Source organism: Typha latifolia, chromosome 4 (genome assembly GCF_019914945.1).
Source record: "Typha latifolia isolate L0001 chromosome 4, TyphaL0001v2, whole genome shotgun sequence".
NCBI lineage: Eukaryota > Viridiplantae > Streptophyta > Magnoliopsida > Poales > Typhaceae > Typha > Typha latifolia.
In genome coordinates this window covers 2,309,146-2,325,827 of record NC_133089.1, presented here as the reverse complement: position 1 = coordinate 2,325,827, position 16,682 = coordinate 2,309,146, and the positions used below count along the sequence as shown (strand labels likewise).

The window sequence follows — 16,682 nt, the reverse complement described above, 5'->3', positions numbered from 1 at the left end:
GAGCTTGGACCAAGAGAAGAATTACCACTTGAAGCAAAAGAGAGGCTGATTCTTGGGTGTGTTTCTTTGCACCTTCAACGAGCAGAAGATCGTTTAAATAGTCTCATTAACTTGGTTTTCGAAATAACTCTCGCAAGTCTAGGAATCCTCAAGAAAAGTTCTTTATTCCACCTCTCTTGTTGGACTTAGAAAGAAGAGAAAATTAGAAAAGGTTAAGCTTCAAACAAGTTTTTAACTTTGAGTAGAGATATGAACATCTACCTCTTTTAGGAACCAAGATGTTACTCCCCTTGAGGGCCTCAACGATATCCTCTTCGACCTGGGGCTTGGGATATATGTAGAGTTCATTGAAGGAGTGGCTTGAGAGAGGTCATCTGTGCTTTGCTCTTTGGCACTTGAATTAGCAACCTTAGGAGATAGTTCCTCTATGGAATTGCTATCTGATGGGGCACTTAGCTTCATCTCCTTTACTTGATCTGCACATATAAAAGAGAACTAACTGAGCATTCTTACCATTAAATTGATTTAAAATATTTGTAGGTTGAAATATGTACCCTAAGGCTATCCCTCAACACAGAATTATCTCTCAGTATAAGCTTGATAACTGCATTTAAGGAGCCAATATCACCATGAGGAATATAAGAACAGTCTAAATAGCTTTAAGAAGAGAAATTCTAAATCTATCACCTTCATGTTATTCTAAAACATTTCTCTTGAACTAAAGGCAAGAATCATTATTATTTACTAGCATTCAAACAAATCCAAGAAAAGGATCAAAAACTGACATCCTGCATTCTCATCATACAAGCAAAAGTACAGAATGGTTATTCTCAATAAAGAGAAAAAGGAATCATGCTTTTTTGCTTGACAACAAATAATCATATACACACATGCATCCACCCACAAAAGAAAGAGAGGAATATGACCTCAAGAATAACATATACCTGCTTCATATCCTCGTCCATCACATTCTGAGGTTTAAGGATGAGGAACTCTTGCTCTGCAAGAAAACAATCCAACTCGCAAACTTCGAAGATGATGTATGGCTGGCTAAGCAAACTACATTTGCAAAAAGCATGTCAAGCACTCTAGAATAGAATAAATGACTTAGATATGCATTATTTTATGATTCAAGTCACTCTTATCTTTACATAAGGTTTAAGATAAGGATCATTAGCATTTGAAGTAGTCGAAGAGAATAAGTGATAGTGCCTCATTTTGTTCTTCTATGTAATTATCAAATTTTCTTGATTTTAACAAAGAGGATATTGATATTCTTGTCATAAAAGACCTCATTGCTTATTCAGTCCACAGCCCTGAGATGGTTTTAATGAAAAAAGGAGAAGGCAGCTCGAATTCTGCTTTGTTTCAAGTGAAATATATTATCATGAATCATCGGGTGCCCACTACTTGGATGGCTAGGATATGCTCACATGAGACGATGATATCAAGCATCTGAACGTTATATTTCAGGAAACAAATTAAAAGTACATTACATGACACATTCACTGATCATATCTCCTCTTAGAAGAATATAGAACTAAATAGCTAATTATCAGGCTCAAGTAACATTTGCTGATTCCAGCCATTACCTTATACAGATATAGACATTCAACCTAATCATATGCAACAGAGATGAAACACTATAAAAAGTTCAAGGCTTTCAAGTTGAAATTGACCCTGACAAAAGACCTGGTTCAGCAGTTAAACCTCATCTCACAAACTTAACAATCTTCTCAATATGCAGCCTAAGAATTTGTCCTTCAGGTGAGAATGTTTACATAACGAAAGCTTAAACTGAGCAGAAACTAACAATCCCAAGAGTACTTAGTTCATTATACCCCAATCATATTAAATTTCTATAAAAAAATCTGGAACTTCCATGTGCACTTTCTGATGATTGCTTGCATCATTTTTTTGTTCCTAGTTCTACGCTTCCAAGAATCTCCATCAAGTTGCTGTTCTAAAGTACATCATTTCAAGGCTTTTGTCACTTCACCTATACATACATAACCTGCACTTTCTAGTGATTGATTGCAGCAATTTTTTGAAACACTACTCTTTGAGGTTCGCTTATTGTTGGGATAAGCTCATTATCCAATATGAGGTGACAGTTTAGCAAGACATGAAACAAAACCCAGAGTCCATATAAACAGAAAGTGAGATTTTTTCACTTGGCTCACATGTATTATTCCAGGATTTTATTCACTAAACCCCCAAGATTTTATGTTGAAACAGGAGAGGGACAGACTGTTGGAACTGAACACATGTAATATACATCATCATACTTAAAGGAAACATCTTTTATCTGACAAAGTTTGTAAATACAAAGGATTGTTTAGGTTTAAGGTTTGAAAAGAGTTCTTTATTCTAAGAATGAAGTCATTCTCTATAATAAATTCCAGGAAGGAATCAAGTTAAGATATTTCCAACTCCAACAATTGTTTCACCATATCTAGCATCTCCTTCTCTTGTAGCTCAAACTGTCGGTCAATGGTTTCATCTAAGTGAACCAAGTAGTCATTGATTTGACTGATCTTTTCAGTAATAGCATTGAGTTTCTCTTCTGTATTATCCAACTCCAAGATTGTTGATTTTCTTTCTTCCTTGCATTCCTCCTCCTCTTCCACGAGATCTTTCCTCCTTTTCTCCATACTTTCTAATTCCCTCTCTGCAGTGGCTAGTTCTTCTTTAATCTTGGCAATCTTGTTTTGCTGCTCTAAAATCTTTGTGTCATAACCCCCACGTCTCTTTATAACCTTCTCCAGTATATTCTCTTGCATGTCCAGAGTGTTCTTCCAATTATAAGCGATCTGTTCATATTGTGCATTGGAATCGGTAAGGGCCGTTAGCTCAGTAGACAATCTTGATGATATTTCACTTTTAACTATCTCGCTTATCCAAAGAGCTTTGATGCTTAATTTCTGCTACAAGTTTCTTTAGCACGGACACTAATTCCTCCATTGAAGCATCAATGTCTTGCCCAAATTGCTGTAATTCTTCTAAGCTGTCTTCTATTATTTCTGCTATCTCTACGAAGTTTGTTTCTCTTTCAAGACATCTTTAATATCACTTATGATCACTTTTATGTAGTTCCACTTACGTGTGATTTTTCTTTTCTCGGTTTCGGAGCTGAAATGTTAATCTTGTACGTCAAGATGATCTTCTCTGGAGGAGTTGGATTTTCCATATTTGATATATCAAATGATGAAGCTCCTATCGGTGCAGCGATTGTCTGCATTGTTGCTCCTGCAAGAGGAATGCATCAAGCATTATCTAATGTTTTAACTATGAATTCAGTTAGCCATGCCAATAACTATATGCTTTAATTCTGTAGAGATGATACAAATGGGCGGGTTAGCTATGTCGCTTGTCCTTGCAAAATTACAATCTTTGTATCTTTCATGAGTTGAGAGAGTGAATAGTGAGAGATCATTCTGTAATTTAGCTTAATTATCTAAATATTATCTTCAAACTGGGAGAATATTACCATTTATAGTACTATACGACAGTTCTTTGGAGTCCCTTTCAGTGGCTTCATCACAAGAGTCTTCTGTAACTGATGCATCTTGCTCTTCAAGTTCCTCTGTTACATCGGATCCAATAGCTTCTTTTCGTGTTCTAGACACTGATGGAGTAACTGCTTCCGCAATGATGTCCTGCTGAACTTCTGTAAGAATAATGCAATAGTAATCATGTATTGTTTAAATATTAATCAAGATCACATTTTTTACCTCTAGGACTTTGACACGATGGATAAGAGATGGAACAGTAAGTAGTATGACTAATATTTCTGAAAAATAACTTCAAATGAGAAGAATCGGTACCACTTGAAGTAACAGGAGTCAATTCTTCAGTGTGTCTTCTTGTTGCTTCGCTTTTAGTATTATCATTTGCAGTTGTTGCATCTTCCTGATTTCTATGTGTGCTGCAAACCTCTGATGTTGGAGCTTCAGGTGTAATTTTGCTAATAATTGAAGATTCATTAACTTGTAGTTCCACAGGATTTGCACATAGAGATTCTGTTGTAACAAGAACATATTTACATTACCTCCTTATTTTTAATTTCCGAAGCTAGAGCCGAGCAAGAACAAACCAATATATGATCAATACATGAAGATTGTTGTTTCATTCTTATTGTAAGTAGGAAGATCACTTGTTTCATTATTAATGGTTGTACTATGAATGAAAAAGGTGGATCATTTAGCAGTTGTGACTAGGCTAATAGTGTTTGGAGTACGAGAACATTAAAGCAATATAGGCTGATTCTTGGGTGTGTTTCTCTATAGCTTCAACAGCAGAAGACGGTTTGAATGTTCTCATTAACTTAGTTTTCCAACTTTCTCTCATTAATCCAGCAATCCTCAACAAAAGTTATTTACTCCACTTCTCTTGTTGGATTTATGAAAGAAGAGAAAATAGGGAAGGTTAGACTACAAACAAGTTTTTAACTGTTTAGATATATAAACATCTACCTCTGTTAGGCACCAAGGTGCTACTATCCTTGAGGGCCTCAACAATTTCCTCTTCTGATCTAGGACTTGGGATGTCTGTAGAGATCATTGGAGAAGTGGCGTGAGAGAGGAGATTTGTGCTTTGCTCTTTGACGCTTGAATTAGCAACCATAGGAGATAGTTCATCTATGGAATTGCTATTTGATGAGGCACTTAGCTTCATCTCCTTTACTTGTTCTGCACATATATCAGAGGACTAACTGAGCATTCTTACCATTAAATTAATTTAAAATATTTGTAGGTTGAAATATGTACCCATGAAGGCTATCTCTCCACACAGAATTACTTTTCAGTGTGAGCTTGGTGACTGCATTTAAGGAGCCAAATCATGAGGAATACTACATAGCTTTAAGAACAGAAATTCTAAATCTATCACTTGATGTTGTTCTAGAACATTTCTCTTGAACTAAAGGCAAGAATAATTACTATTTACTAGTATTCAATCAAATCCAAGAAAAGGATCAAAAACTGACATCCTGCATTCTCATCAAACAAGCAAAAGTACAGAATGATTATTCTCAACAAAAAGAAAAAGGAATCATGTGTTTTGCTTGACAACAAATAAATATATAAACTCGTGCATATGCCTACAAAAGAAAGAGAGGAATATGACCTCAAGAACTATAACATATACCTGCTTCATATCCTCCTCCATGATATTCTGAGGTTTAATGATGAGGAACTCCTGCTCTGCAAGAAAACAATCCGACTCGCAGACATGCAGTCAAAAACATGTCGAAGATAATATATAGCTGGCCAAGCAAACTATGTGTGAAAAAAGCATGTCAAGCACTCTAGAAATAATAATGACTTAAATACATCATACTATGACTTAAGTTACTCTTATTGCATTAGGTTTAAGATAAGGATCATCAACATTTGGAGAAGTTGAAGAAGTTGAAGAGATAATGCCTAATTTTGTTCTTCTGTGTAGTTATCAAATTTTCTTGATTTTAACAAAGAGGTTAGATATTCTTATCATAAAAGATTCATTGCTTATTTAATCCCCAGACCTGAGCTACTTTTTAATGAAAAAAATGAGGAGATAGCTCGAGCTCTGCTTTGTTTCAAGTACCATATATTATCATGAATCTTTGGGTGCCCACGACTTCAATGGCTAGGATATGCTCACATGACACGAGCATCTGAAGCATCTGAATTAGGGTAAGATTGATCATATCTCCTCTTAGAAGAATATAGAACTAATTATTAAGCTCAGGTAACATCTGCTGATTCCAGCCATTATCTTAAGTCACTGTAAACATTCAACCTTATCATATGCTACACAGACGAAACAACGTAAAAAGTTCAAGGCTTTCAAATTGAATAAGACCCTGACAAAAGACCCGGTTCAGCAGTTAAACCTCATCTCACAAACTTAGCTCAATATGCAGCCGAAGAATTTGTCCTTCAGGTGAGAATGTTTACACAAAGAAAGCTTAAACTGAACTGAACCTAACAATCTCAAGTTTATTGAAAAGCAAAACGAATGTCAGTGCCTCCCTTAGCTTCTCCTCCTCCTAGTAATACCGAAGAATAAACATTAGTAATTAAGATACATTTCTGTGATATAGCTATAAGATTGGCACTAGTGCTGAATATCGCTAAAATGAACATGGAAGATAAGAATTGTTCTTCGCAACAAATCCTGATACTGTACCTTTAAAATCCTTTGCATATGAGTATGAGAAAACAAAGTAAAGTCAGAATGAACTTGAAAAAGAAAAACTCATTTAAATGTGGTAAATGACTAAAAGAAAGGTTTCTATAAATGCCCAAATTCATCATCACCAAACTGCTGTACTGACTCTTCCATTATTTATGTGTTAGGTTTTCCGTTTAAAAAACAATAATACGATTGTGAGACATTTTATCTTTATTTTAGATAAAAGTAAGGCAATTATTAGAGTTATTAGAATGTCTATCATTTAAATTTATCTTATTTTATTGTGAACCTGTGTAAATAGGGCTGAGCCCTCTCTTTCAAATGGATGAAACATTCCACCAAAATTCTCTTTTTTTCTCCTCTCCAAACCCATTCTAGGTTTGGATTTCTTATTGTTTCAACAATAAAGTTTAGTAAAATGAAACGTTTTCCGTAAAGATCAGGAGGGTGAGAGGTTTTCCATAGTTTAGGAGTCCATGTGTACGTTAAAAAGAAAAAGAAGAAATAGTTCAAAAGTTCTTAGTTCATTATCCCCAAATCATATTAAATTTCTTTAAAAAAATTTGGTCATGGAAACTTCCATGTGCACTTTCTAATGATTGCCTGCATCATTTTTTTGTTCCTCATTCTACACTTCCAAGGATCTCCATCAAGTTGCTGTTCTAAGACTAGAGTACATCATTTCAAGGCTTTTGTCACTTCACCTATACATAACCTGTACTTTCTAGTGATTGATTGCAGCAATTTTTTTGAAACACAACTCTTTGAGGTTTGCTTATTGTTGGGATAAGCTCATTATCCAATACGAGGTAACAGTTTAGCAAGACATGAAACAAACCCAGAGTCGATATAAACAGAAAGTGAGTTTTTTCACTTGGCTCACATGTATTATTCCTAGATTCCGTTCATTACACCCCCAAGATTCTATGTTGAAAATATGGGGACTAAACACATGTAATATACATCATCATACTTGAAGGAGACATCTTTTATCTGACAAAGTTTGTAAATACAAAGGATTGTTTAGGTTTAAGGTTTGAAAAGAGTTCTTTATTCTAAGAATGAAGTCATTCTCTGTAATAAATTCCAGGAAGGAATCAAGTTAAGATATTTCCAACTCCAACAATTGTTTCACCATATCTAGCATCTCCTTCTCTTGTAGCTCAAACTGTCGGTCAATGGTTTCATCTAAGTGAACCAAGTAGTCATTGATTTGACTGATCTTTTCAGTAATAGCATTGAGTTTCTCTTCTGTATTATCTAACTCCAAGATTGTTGATTTTCTTTCTTCCTTGCATTTCTCCTCCTCTTCCACGAGATCTTTCCTCCTTTTCTCCATACTTTCTAATTCCCTCTCTGCAGTGGCTAGTTCTTCTTTAATCTTGGCAATCTTGTTTTGCTGCTCTAAAATCTTTGTGTCATAACCCCCACGTCTCTTTATAACCTTCTCCAGTATATTCTCTTGCATGTCCAGAGTGTTCTTCCAATTATAAGCAGTCTGTTCATATTGTGCATTGGAATCAGTAAGGGCCGTTAGCTCAGTAGACAATCTTGATGATATTTCACTTTTAACTATCTGCTTATCCAAAGAGCTTTGATGCTTAATTTCTGCTACAAGTTTCTTTAGCACGGACACTAATTCCTCCATTGAAGCATCAATGTCTTGCCCAAATTGCTGTAATTCTTCTAAGCTGTCTTCTATTATTTCTGCTATCTCTACAGAAGTTTGTTTCTCTTTCAAGACATCTTTAATATCACTTATGATCACTTTTATGTAGTTCCACTTACGTGTGATTTTTCTTTTCTCAGTTTCTGGAGCTGAAATGTTAATCTTGTACGTCAAGATGATCTTCTCTGGAGGAGTTGGATTTTCCATATTTGATATATCAAATGATGAAGCTCCTATCAGTGCAGCGATTGTCTGCATTGTTGCTCCTGCAAGAGGAATGCATCAAGCATTATCTAATGTTTTAACTATGAATTCAGTTAGCCATGCCAATAACTATATGCTTTAATTCTGTAGAGATGATACAGATGGGCGGGTTAGCTATGTCGCTTGTCCTTGCAAAATTACAATCTTTGTATCTTTCATGAGTTGAGAGAGTGAATAGTGAGAGATCATTCTGTAATTTAGCTTAATTATCTAAATATTATCTTCAAACTGGGAGAATATTACCATTTATAGTACTATACGACAGTTCTTTGGAGTCCCTTTCAGTGGCTTCATCACAAGAGTCTTCTGTAACTGATGCATCTTGCTCTTCAAGTTCCTCTGTTACATCGGATCCAATAGCTTCTTTTCGTGTTCTAGACACTGATGGAGTAACTGCTTCCGCAATGATGTCCTGCTGAACTTCTATACGAATAATGCAATAGTAATCATGTATTGTTTAAATATTAATCAAGATCACATTTTTTACCTCTAGGACTTTGACACGATGGATAAGAGATGGAACAGTAAGTAGTATGACTAATATTTCTGAAAAATAACTTCAAATGAGAAGAATCGGTACCACTTGAAGTAACTGGAGTCAATTCTTCAGTGTGTCTTCTTGTAGCTTCGCTTTTAGTATTATCATTTGCAGTTGTTGCATCTTCCTGATTTCTATGTGTGCTGCAAACCTCTGATGTTGGAGCTTCAGGTGTAATTTTGCTAATAATTGAAGATTCATTAACTTGTAGTTCCACAGGATTTGCACATAGAGATTCTGTTGTAACAAGAACATATTTACATTACCTCCTTATTTTTAATTTCCGAAGCTAGAGCCGAGCAAGAACAAACCAATATATGATCAATAAATGAAGATTATTGTTTTGTTTTTCTTTTAAATAGGAAGATCACTTATTTCACTATTAACGGCTGTAGTATGAATGAAAAAGGTGGATCATTAAGCAGTAGTGACTTGGCTAATAGTGTTTGGAGCAAGAGAAGAATTACCACTTAAAGCAATATAGGGTGATCCTTGGGTGTGTTCCTCTACAGCTTCAACAGCAGAAGACAGTTTGAATATTCTCATTAACTTGGTTTTCAAAATAACTCTCCCTAGTTCAGCAATCCTCAAGAAAAGTTCTTTATTGCACCTCTCTTGATGGACTTATGAAAGAAGCGGAAAGATGGAAGGTTAGACTTCAAACAAGTTTTTAACTTCGTGTAGAGATATAAACATCTACCTCTTTTTGGGACCAGGATGCTACTCTCCTTGAGGGCCTCAAGAATTTCCTCTTCTGACCTAGGACTTGGGATGTCTGTCGAGATCATTGGAGGAGTGGCTTGAGAGAGGACATTTGTGTTTTGCTCTTTGGCACTTGAATTGGCAACCACCGGAGATAGTTCCTCTATGGAATTATTATTTGATGAGGAACTTAGTTTCATCTCCTTTACTTGATCTGCACATAAATCAAAGGAATTACTGAGCATTCTTACAATTAAATTGATTTGAAATATTTGTAGGTTGAAGTATGTACCTGGGAAGGCTATCTCTCCACACAGAATTATCTTTCAGTGTGAGCTTGGTGACTGCATTTAAGGAGCCAAACCATGAGGAATGCTGGAACAGTCTACATAGCTTTAAGAAGAGAAATTCCAAATCTATTACCTTCATGCTGTTCAAAAACATTGCTCTTGAACCAAAGGCAAGAATAATTACTAGCACTCTAACAAATCCAAGAAAAGGATCGAAAAACAACATCCTGCATTCTCATCATACAAGCAAAAGTACAGAATGGTTATTCTCAACAAAAAGAAAAGGAATTATGTATTTTGCTTGATAGGAAAAAAAATACATCATATGCCTACAAAATAAAGAATGGAATATGACCTCAAGAACTGCAACATATACCTGCTTCATATCCTCCTCCATCACAAGTTTAAGGGTGTGGAACACCTGCTCTGCAAGAAAACAATCCAAACAATCCAACTAGCCAACATGCAGTCCAAAAACACGTTGAAGATATGTATAGCTGGCCAAGCAAACTGAGTGTGCTTAAGGTGAAGTAGAGCATGTTAAGAACTCTAGAACAGAATAAATGACTTATATTGGCATTGTTTTCTGATTCAAGTCACTCTTCACTTTACATTTGGTTTTTATAACTTTCTTGATCTTAACAAAGAAATTATTGATATTCTTATCTTAAAATATCTCATTGCTTACTCAATCCCCAGCCTTGAGCTAGCTTTAATGAAAAAAAGATAAGGTAGGTCGAGCTCTGACACAAGTATCTCAAGCATCTGAACATTATATTGTACATTACTTGAAACCTTCTGAGAGTAAGACTGCTCATATCCTCTCTTAGAAGAATATAGAACTAATTATCAAGCTCAGGCAGCATTTAACGATTCCAACCACTGCCCTGAACAGGTATAGACATTCAACCTTATCATATGCTACGAATATGAAACACTCTTTCAAATTGAATAAGACACCTGGTTCGTCAGTTAAACCACAAAACTTAACAATCTTCTCATAATGCAGTCTAATAATTTTTTCCTTCAGGAGAGAATGTTCACATAAAGTAAGCACAAACTGAACTGAGACTAACAATCACAAGTTTATTGAAAAAGAAAATAAAAGTTTTCTGCCAAAAGATGCAGAAAAATGCATAACTAAACAAGTACAAATCATACTAAATATTTTCATTTGAATATTGCATGCCGATGCTCTAATTCGCCTTGGTGACGAGCTCCAAAGCTGTGGACATAGTAGGAAGGGCAGGAATAGCTCCTTTCTGGGTTGTACAAATTGCTCCGCAAGCATTCGCAAATGTCAATGCCTCCCTCAGCTTCTCCTCATCCTAGTAATGAGGAAAGAATAAGCATTAGTAAGATACATTTATGAGATATAGCCATAGGATAGGCACAACTACCGAATGTTGCTGACATGAACCTGGAAGATAGAGTTGTTCTTCGCAATGGAGACCAGAAGTGCACCAACAAAAGCATCACCAGCTCCTGTTGTATCAATTGTCTTCACAGCAAATCCTGATACTTTACCTCTAAAATCCTGTACGTATGGTGCGAGAAAACAAAGTCATAATAATTAAAAAGAACTTTAAAGTTTAAATGTGACTGACTAAAAGGACAGGAAAAACTTATTAAGGAAAACAAATTAACCTTGGCGAAGTATCTGCACCCTTTCTCTCCATCTGTAACAATAAGCAGCTTGAGCCCCTCGTACCACAATGACAACACGTTCTCTTCATTCTGTGGGTCTCCTTGAGTTAGGAAAGCAACTTCGTCGTCACTAACCTGCAACATCAAATTTTCATATTATGAGTTGAAGCAAGGTAACACAACAATCCATAAAATCAGAACAAATTCACAAATGGAATCTGGTCTCTTGTAGTTCTTTTATAGATAATAATGTGATTACATATGTCCAGTAATACTTATTGAAGAAGCTAAGTAAAAGAGATGGGCATTATCCTGTAATAGTTGGTGAATTTTGAGTTCTCCTTACCTTGATGAAGTCGGCCTCCTTCCAGATGCTCAGGATACCGGTGCGAGCAGCCTCGTCAGAGGGCCAGAGTGGGAGCCTCACATTGGGGTCATAGGAGCAGAGAATGCCGGCTTCTTTGGCAGCACGCATAGCGGCAAGGTGGCTTGACCGACAGGGTTCAGAGATAAGACTGATAGAGCCATAATGGAAGATCCTAGCACGGCGAATAAGACCGAGGTTGAGCTCCGCTTCAGTGAGGAGCATGTCTGCACTGGGATTGCGGTAGAACATGAACTCCCGCTCACCATTACTCTTGAGGGTGACAAATGCAAGTGCAGTGCGCGCATGGGGATCGAACAACACTCCCTCATCATCCACTCCATTCTTCTTCAGTATGTCTACTAGCATATGCCCGAACTCATCATCACCAAACTGCACCCCCCGACAGAAGAAGCGATGATGTAAATGAATGTTACAAAGTTTTCTTTTCTAGTTAATTAAGCAATTCTTTCTTTCCAAATCAATGTTACGATCGAGTTGGCATGATCCAAAGACATTAAGCATTTGGATAGACAGGAGTTGCAAATGATAAGTCCACAAGAACATCATCAACCCAACACGATAACGTTTTTCAAGTTACGAGCCTAACTCCTGTCACACTCCCCACGTTGAGATGCACTAAAAGATTCAGGATAAAAACTGAACCCCACCTCGAGGATACCACCTACCAATGGGGGACCCAAATTTAAAATTATAATATAAAACCAACCTGTAAACGCTAATAGTAAAAGGGACCCACACCAAGACAGAGATATCCTGTTGCTTTATCTATCTATGTATATGTGTATATATATATATATAAGCCAACTAGCTTTAAAACCACCCACATTCCATTGGTGGATTTTCATGAACACCCAAGAATTTATTTTATTTGCAAATTACTAGACTTAATTAGCTTTTAAAGTGTTTCAAGAAACGAATAAAAATAAAACATTTAAGAGTAAAATTTCCAGGGGCTGATTCAGTAATTTTCCCTTACTTTAGACATACGCAAAAGTGGGCCCCAGTACGACCAAATCGAGCGAGGCCCACCGCTGCGTCACATGGATATTCGACGCACGACGCCTCTATTTCGTCAAAGCTATTAGCTATATCACGAATTATATATAGCAATCCTAGATATATTATGAGGGGCATATTTGTAATATCTCCGATCGAGATCGGACGGCGAAGGCGCCTCCGGTCTCAGATCCCGGGGATCACAAGCCGAGAGGAAGGAAGGAGACCCGAAGATCGCTTACCTTTCCGACGAAGGCGGACTTGCCGCCGAGCTTGGCGATGGCGACGGCGACGTTGGCCGGAGCTCCACCGGGGGCCTTGAGGAATCCCGTAGACTCCGCGAGCGAGACGCCGGCGACGTCGGGGACGAAGTCGATCAGCATCTCCCCGAAGGACACCACCAATGCCGCCTCCTCCGATCCCTTATCTCGGAATGCCATTGTTATCCCTTGTTTTCTCTCTCTAGAATAAGAATGGCAGCAAGACGGATAAATAGTACAAATAGAATAATAGATTGGGATAGGAAGGAGAACGGGGTTTAAATAGAATAGAAGTGGATAGTGAGTAAAACTGGCAGATGGGGAGCGGATTCTATGCTGACCAGGATTTACGAAATTTGTGCATCTGAGATTCCTCCACTGGCCGTTGATTTGGATAGTTATCTGCTTCCCGATATGGACGGTTGATTTGGATAATGAGACATTACGTTAAGATTTGCTCCGGATAATTTGGTGGATTGTTATCCGTGCGATTAGGATCATAGGGTGATATTTATCCAGAAATAATAGCACTATCCATGCCGGAATTCTCGTTATTTAGATAGCGTCGTGATTTTAATTTTGTAACTGGAAGAAGGAAGTGAATGAGTTGGATTCTGTTTATATAAATATAGAGTTTTTTATTTAAAAAAAATTAAAATTTTTATCTTTTAGAATAGGAGTTTATCTTTGATAGTTTGCTTAAGATTTAGTAATATAGGAAGAAAAACTATAAATATATCGTAGAACCTTGTGTTATGAATGGATGTAACTTTTACTGGATAAAATTTTTCTTGAGGCTAAATATCTATCTTACCAAACTCTTCGATTGGTGAGACATCGTTCATTTATTCTATCTTTATCTGATTCTTAAATTCTTAGTAAGTTTCGATGGAAGTGGAGATTTTTAAGAGAGATACATGTTTTCCATAAGTTCAGAACATGAACTACAAACTCACAGAGGAGATCTCCTCATCTTACACACACTAACTATGCATACAACTTCATTCATTTTTTTATTACATGATTAAGAGCAGCAGTAAGGATAGGCATGGTTCAGTTGATCTTGCGGCAGTTCAACCTCACCTCTCCTTGGTTGCCCTCCTTGACGTCAAGTGATCCCATCCTCAACATCCCCTGCTGGAAGATAAAGAAGAACATGGCTTGATTCATTGCAAATGCATTCACAATAGATTTTGTTTGAGGGGATGTGAATAATGTCTGGTCTGATGTTAGTACACCCCATCCCCTTTGCAGTGCACTGAAATAGGCGTTGTCGAAGGTGTTCATCGTCGAATCGAAGGCTTGGACAGCAGTGTCTCCTCCACTGCATGTAGTTGATAATGTCTTTGCGAAATTCGGTTCTAAAGATGGATCGACATCGTTCGTCGCATCGAAGTTTTTAAGGCGATTTTTGAATGATGAGCACCTTGCAACACCTAGTGTGTGACCCCCTTGAAAGCAAAAGGAATGTATCAAAGCAAGCAATGTTTTGAGGGTGCTAATAAGAAATATTATGCAGATTCATTCAATCCTAAATTTATCTGAATTCAGTTACATATACTTCATGAGCAATATAATGTTTTTAAGTACCAGATAAAGCCACCAGCTCCTGAACAGTGAATCCATGCTGACCAACAAACATCTGGATGAGGGCTGTGCTATTTAAGGTAGGTGCTGGCAAGTTGACAGTGTCTTGTATTTTGGATCTTGTTCCATCCCTTCTTCCTTTGAGTATATCATAATATGGGCCTCCAGCCTAAAAAGAAACTAAGATTATATTTTGGTGTAGTAATTTACTAAAACAATATACAGATTGAAGCTTACATTTCTTTTTCGACGAGTAAAATGCAGTATTAATTGTATGTCGAAGACATTACTCTAGTTTTTTTTAAGTACTAATTTGAGGTTGTTGGTATGGAAGATGTATATACCCAAATGACTGCATCTCTAGCTGCAAGTGCAACTATATCAGCACATGAAACAACTCCAGGGCATTGCATCTCGATGATCTGCTTCGCTTGGTCGATAACCTCGTATCCCCGCAGACTTTGGTTCGCAGGAGAGTCCTTCTCTGCAGTGTTATCATTTGTTGAATCTATGAGTACAGATGCATCACAGCCCTTGCATCAAGGTCAAAACAAAACAAAAGTTTAGTAGCGGAATTGATCAAAGTTTTGATCAATAAAAAGGCTAGTATCAGATAATATATATGATAGAGAATATGATAACATGATCGACCTGCGAACCTGAACAAAGCAGTCATGGAAGTGCAATCTTAGAAGCGCTGCTGCAAGTGTAGGATCTTTTTGCAGAGCTTGATTCACTACATTCCTCACAATTGGCTCTACAAAAGGGCAGGCCATGCCATAATAATTCACACTCAGAGCATCCACACCAAGTCTAGCTCCTCTCATTAGCACCTCAATCAGAAGCAAGAGCACCACATAAGCAGTGTTCATCTTTGACATTTTGGACTACACTTACAGATGCACTGTGGAAAATGTCTAGATTGAGAAGAACAACGTATGAGTCTGTATATATAATCGCGCCAGGATTGTACTAGGGACCAGAATATTCTTATTGTAAAAAAGGATAAGATCACTAGAGATCATACCACTTACAATTGAGTTAATCCTACAGTAATGTCTAAATGTCAAAAAGGATCCTTGGCAGTGGCATCTCATGTCATGCAACTCAAAGATTTCGAGACCGAGAAGTCTTCGCGCATGTCCAGCGAGCACGTGTTTGATCGCAACTTAATTCCAAGAACACAGTTGAGGCTCTTAAAAACACCAATAATGGCCACCAACATGATCACCAAAGCACTCAAAGGGAGAGATCCTTGGAATTTAGAACTGCTAAAAGAAAGCTTGGAGATGAAGGACTTTAGCGAAAGGAATGTCTTGAGTCAGGTGGAAGTGGGACAGTCCTCAAGCTGGTTCCCATGATCAAAATGATATAATCCTCTCGCTGTCACCATCCTAAGAGGAAGTGGGTCACTCTACTTCCTTCCAGGAAAAAAAAAAAAAGAAAAAAAAAAGTTGGATTCACACGTGCGACCCACAACTTATTGTATTGGCTGCAAACAAATGTGTCAAGTTTTGTATCAACTCACAACAGTCTGTTGGAAACTTGGAGTTTCACCAATCAATACATTAGCAGCACTTGACATTCCTTTTGTTGTTATCAAGACAAGTTGTGTATTCTACTTTTGAGTAGCCACCATGACATGCACTATAACTAGTGCAAGTTTTGTGGATTTCATTGTTGTCATCACCTTCTAGTTTGGGCTGCTGGAAATTGCAGTAGTGTCATGGAGCATTTGGATAAAGATATGGGGCAAAAATGATAGTGATATAATTTTGCATACTTGGTCAGCGGAGATAGAGTCGAGCTTATTGTAATGGAGTGCATGAATAAGATTCTTTGAGTACGCTTTGACTAAGAAAGACAATTTGTAGTGCGACAGAACCCGAGGCAAATCCAAGTAAGTGATAAAATAAAAATTAGAATAAGATGTGCTCCTCATATCTTTGACTGATTTAAACATCAAGTTGATGCGTTGAGTTCCAAATCTCTCATATTTACATATGAAAAGCTCCAATATGCTAAAATTGTACATCATCAAACAGAGGCAAGCTTGGCTCAGAACAAATAGCACCAACTCTAAAGAACAATGGGACATGAATAATGAATGTACTCAAAATGCCAGCTTGACATTCTATGTGGGCTCTCTGAATCTTGTCCT

General features: G+C 37.1%; 4 protein-coding genes and 1 long non-coding RNA gene across 6 annotated transcripts; all 5 read right to left on the bottom strand.

The window, feature by feature from the left end:
- Positions 1 to 49: 49 nt before the first annotated feature.
- LOC140787316 (uncharacterized) lies at positions 50 to 608 on the bottom strand. Its single transcript, XR_012108820.1, has 3 exons — positions 555 to 608; positions 262 to 476; positions 50 to 184 (listed from the first exon to the last, which is right to left on the bottom strand). It is a non-coding gene; the product is annotated as an uncharacterized lncRNA (long non-coding RNA).
- A 1,541-nt stretch (positions 609 to 2,149) lies between these two features.
- Positions 2,150 to 4,851, bottom strand: LOC140787627 (uncharacterized). Its single transcript, XM_073136648.1, has 5 exons — positions 4,770 to 4,851; positions 4,476 to 4,691; positions 3,828 to 4,022; positions 3,491 to 3,670; positions 2,150 to 3,249 (listed from the first exon to the last, which is right to left on the bottom strand). Exons 1-5 carry the CDS (start codon positions 4,771 to 4,773, stop codon positions 3,086 to 3,088), a joined length of 759 nt encoding a protein of 252 aa, XP_072992749.1. The 5' UTR covers positions 4,774 to 4,851; the 3' UTR covers positions 2,150 to 3,085.
- A 2,299-nt stretch (positions 4,852 to 7,150) lies between these two features.
- LOC140785723 (uncharacterized) lies at positions 7,151 to 9,774 on the bottom strand. Of its 2 annotated transcripts, XM_073133694.1 has the most exons (6): positions 9,646 to 9,774; positions 9,352 to 9,567; positions 9,119 to 9,274; positions 8,694 to 8,888; positions 8,357 to 8,536; positions 7,151 to 8,115 (listed from the first exon to the last, which is right to left on the bottom strand). In XM_073133694.1, the coding sequence occupies exons 2-6, from the start codon at positions 9,551 to 9,553 to the stop codon at positions 7,283 to 7,285; spliced, it is 1,566 nt and encodes a 521-aa protein (XP_072989795.1). In that variant the 5' UTR covers positions 9,554 to 9,567; positions 9,646 to 9,774; the 3' UTR covers positions 7,151 to 7,282. The 2 variants fall into 2 exon arrangements, with proteins under 2 accessions (XP_072989795.1, XP_072989796.1); XM_073133695.1 differs by lacking the exon at positions 9,119 to 9,274.
- Positions 9,775 to 10,638: 864 nt separating this feature from the next.
- Positions 10,639 to 13,179, bottom strand: LOC140786940 (fructokinase-2-like). Its single transcript, XM_073135662.1, has 5 exons — positions 12,917 to 13,179; positions 11,637 to 12,047; positions 11,291 to 11,425; positions 11,064 to 11,180; positions 10,639 to 10,971 (listed from the first exon to the last, which is right to left on the bottom strand). The coding sequence occupies exons 1-5, from the start codon at positions 13,112 to 13,114 to the stop codon at positions 10,840 to 10,842; spliced, it is 993 nt and encodes a 330-aa protein (XP_072991763.1). The 5' UTR covers positions 13,115 to 13,179; the 3' UTR covers positions 10,639 to 10,839.
- Positions 13,180 to 13,835: 656 nt separating this feature from the next.
- Positions 13,836 to 15,859, bottom strand: LOC140787506 (peroxidase 47). Its single transcript, XM_073136460.1, has 4 exons — positions 15,181 to 15,859; positions 14,866 to 15,054; positions 14,525 to 14,690; positions 13,836 to 14,385 (listed from the first exon to the last, which is right to left on the bottom strand). Exons 1-4 carry the CDS (start codon positions 15,400 to 15,402, stop codon positions 13,988 to 13,990), a joined length of 975 nt encoding a protein of 324 aa, XP_072992561.1. The 5' UTR covers positions 15,403 to 15,859; the 3' UTR covers positions 13,836 to 13,987.
- Between the last annotated feature and the right edge of the window lie 823 nt (positions 15,860 to 16,682).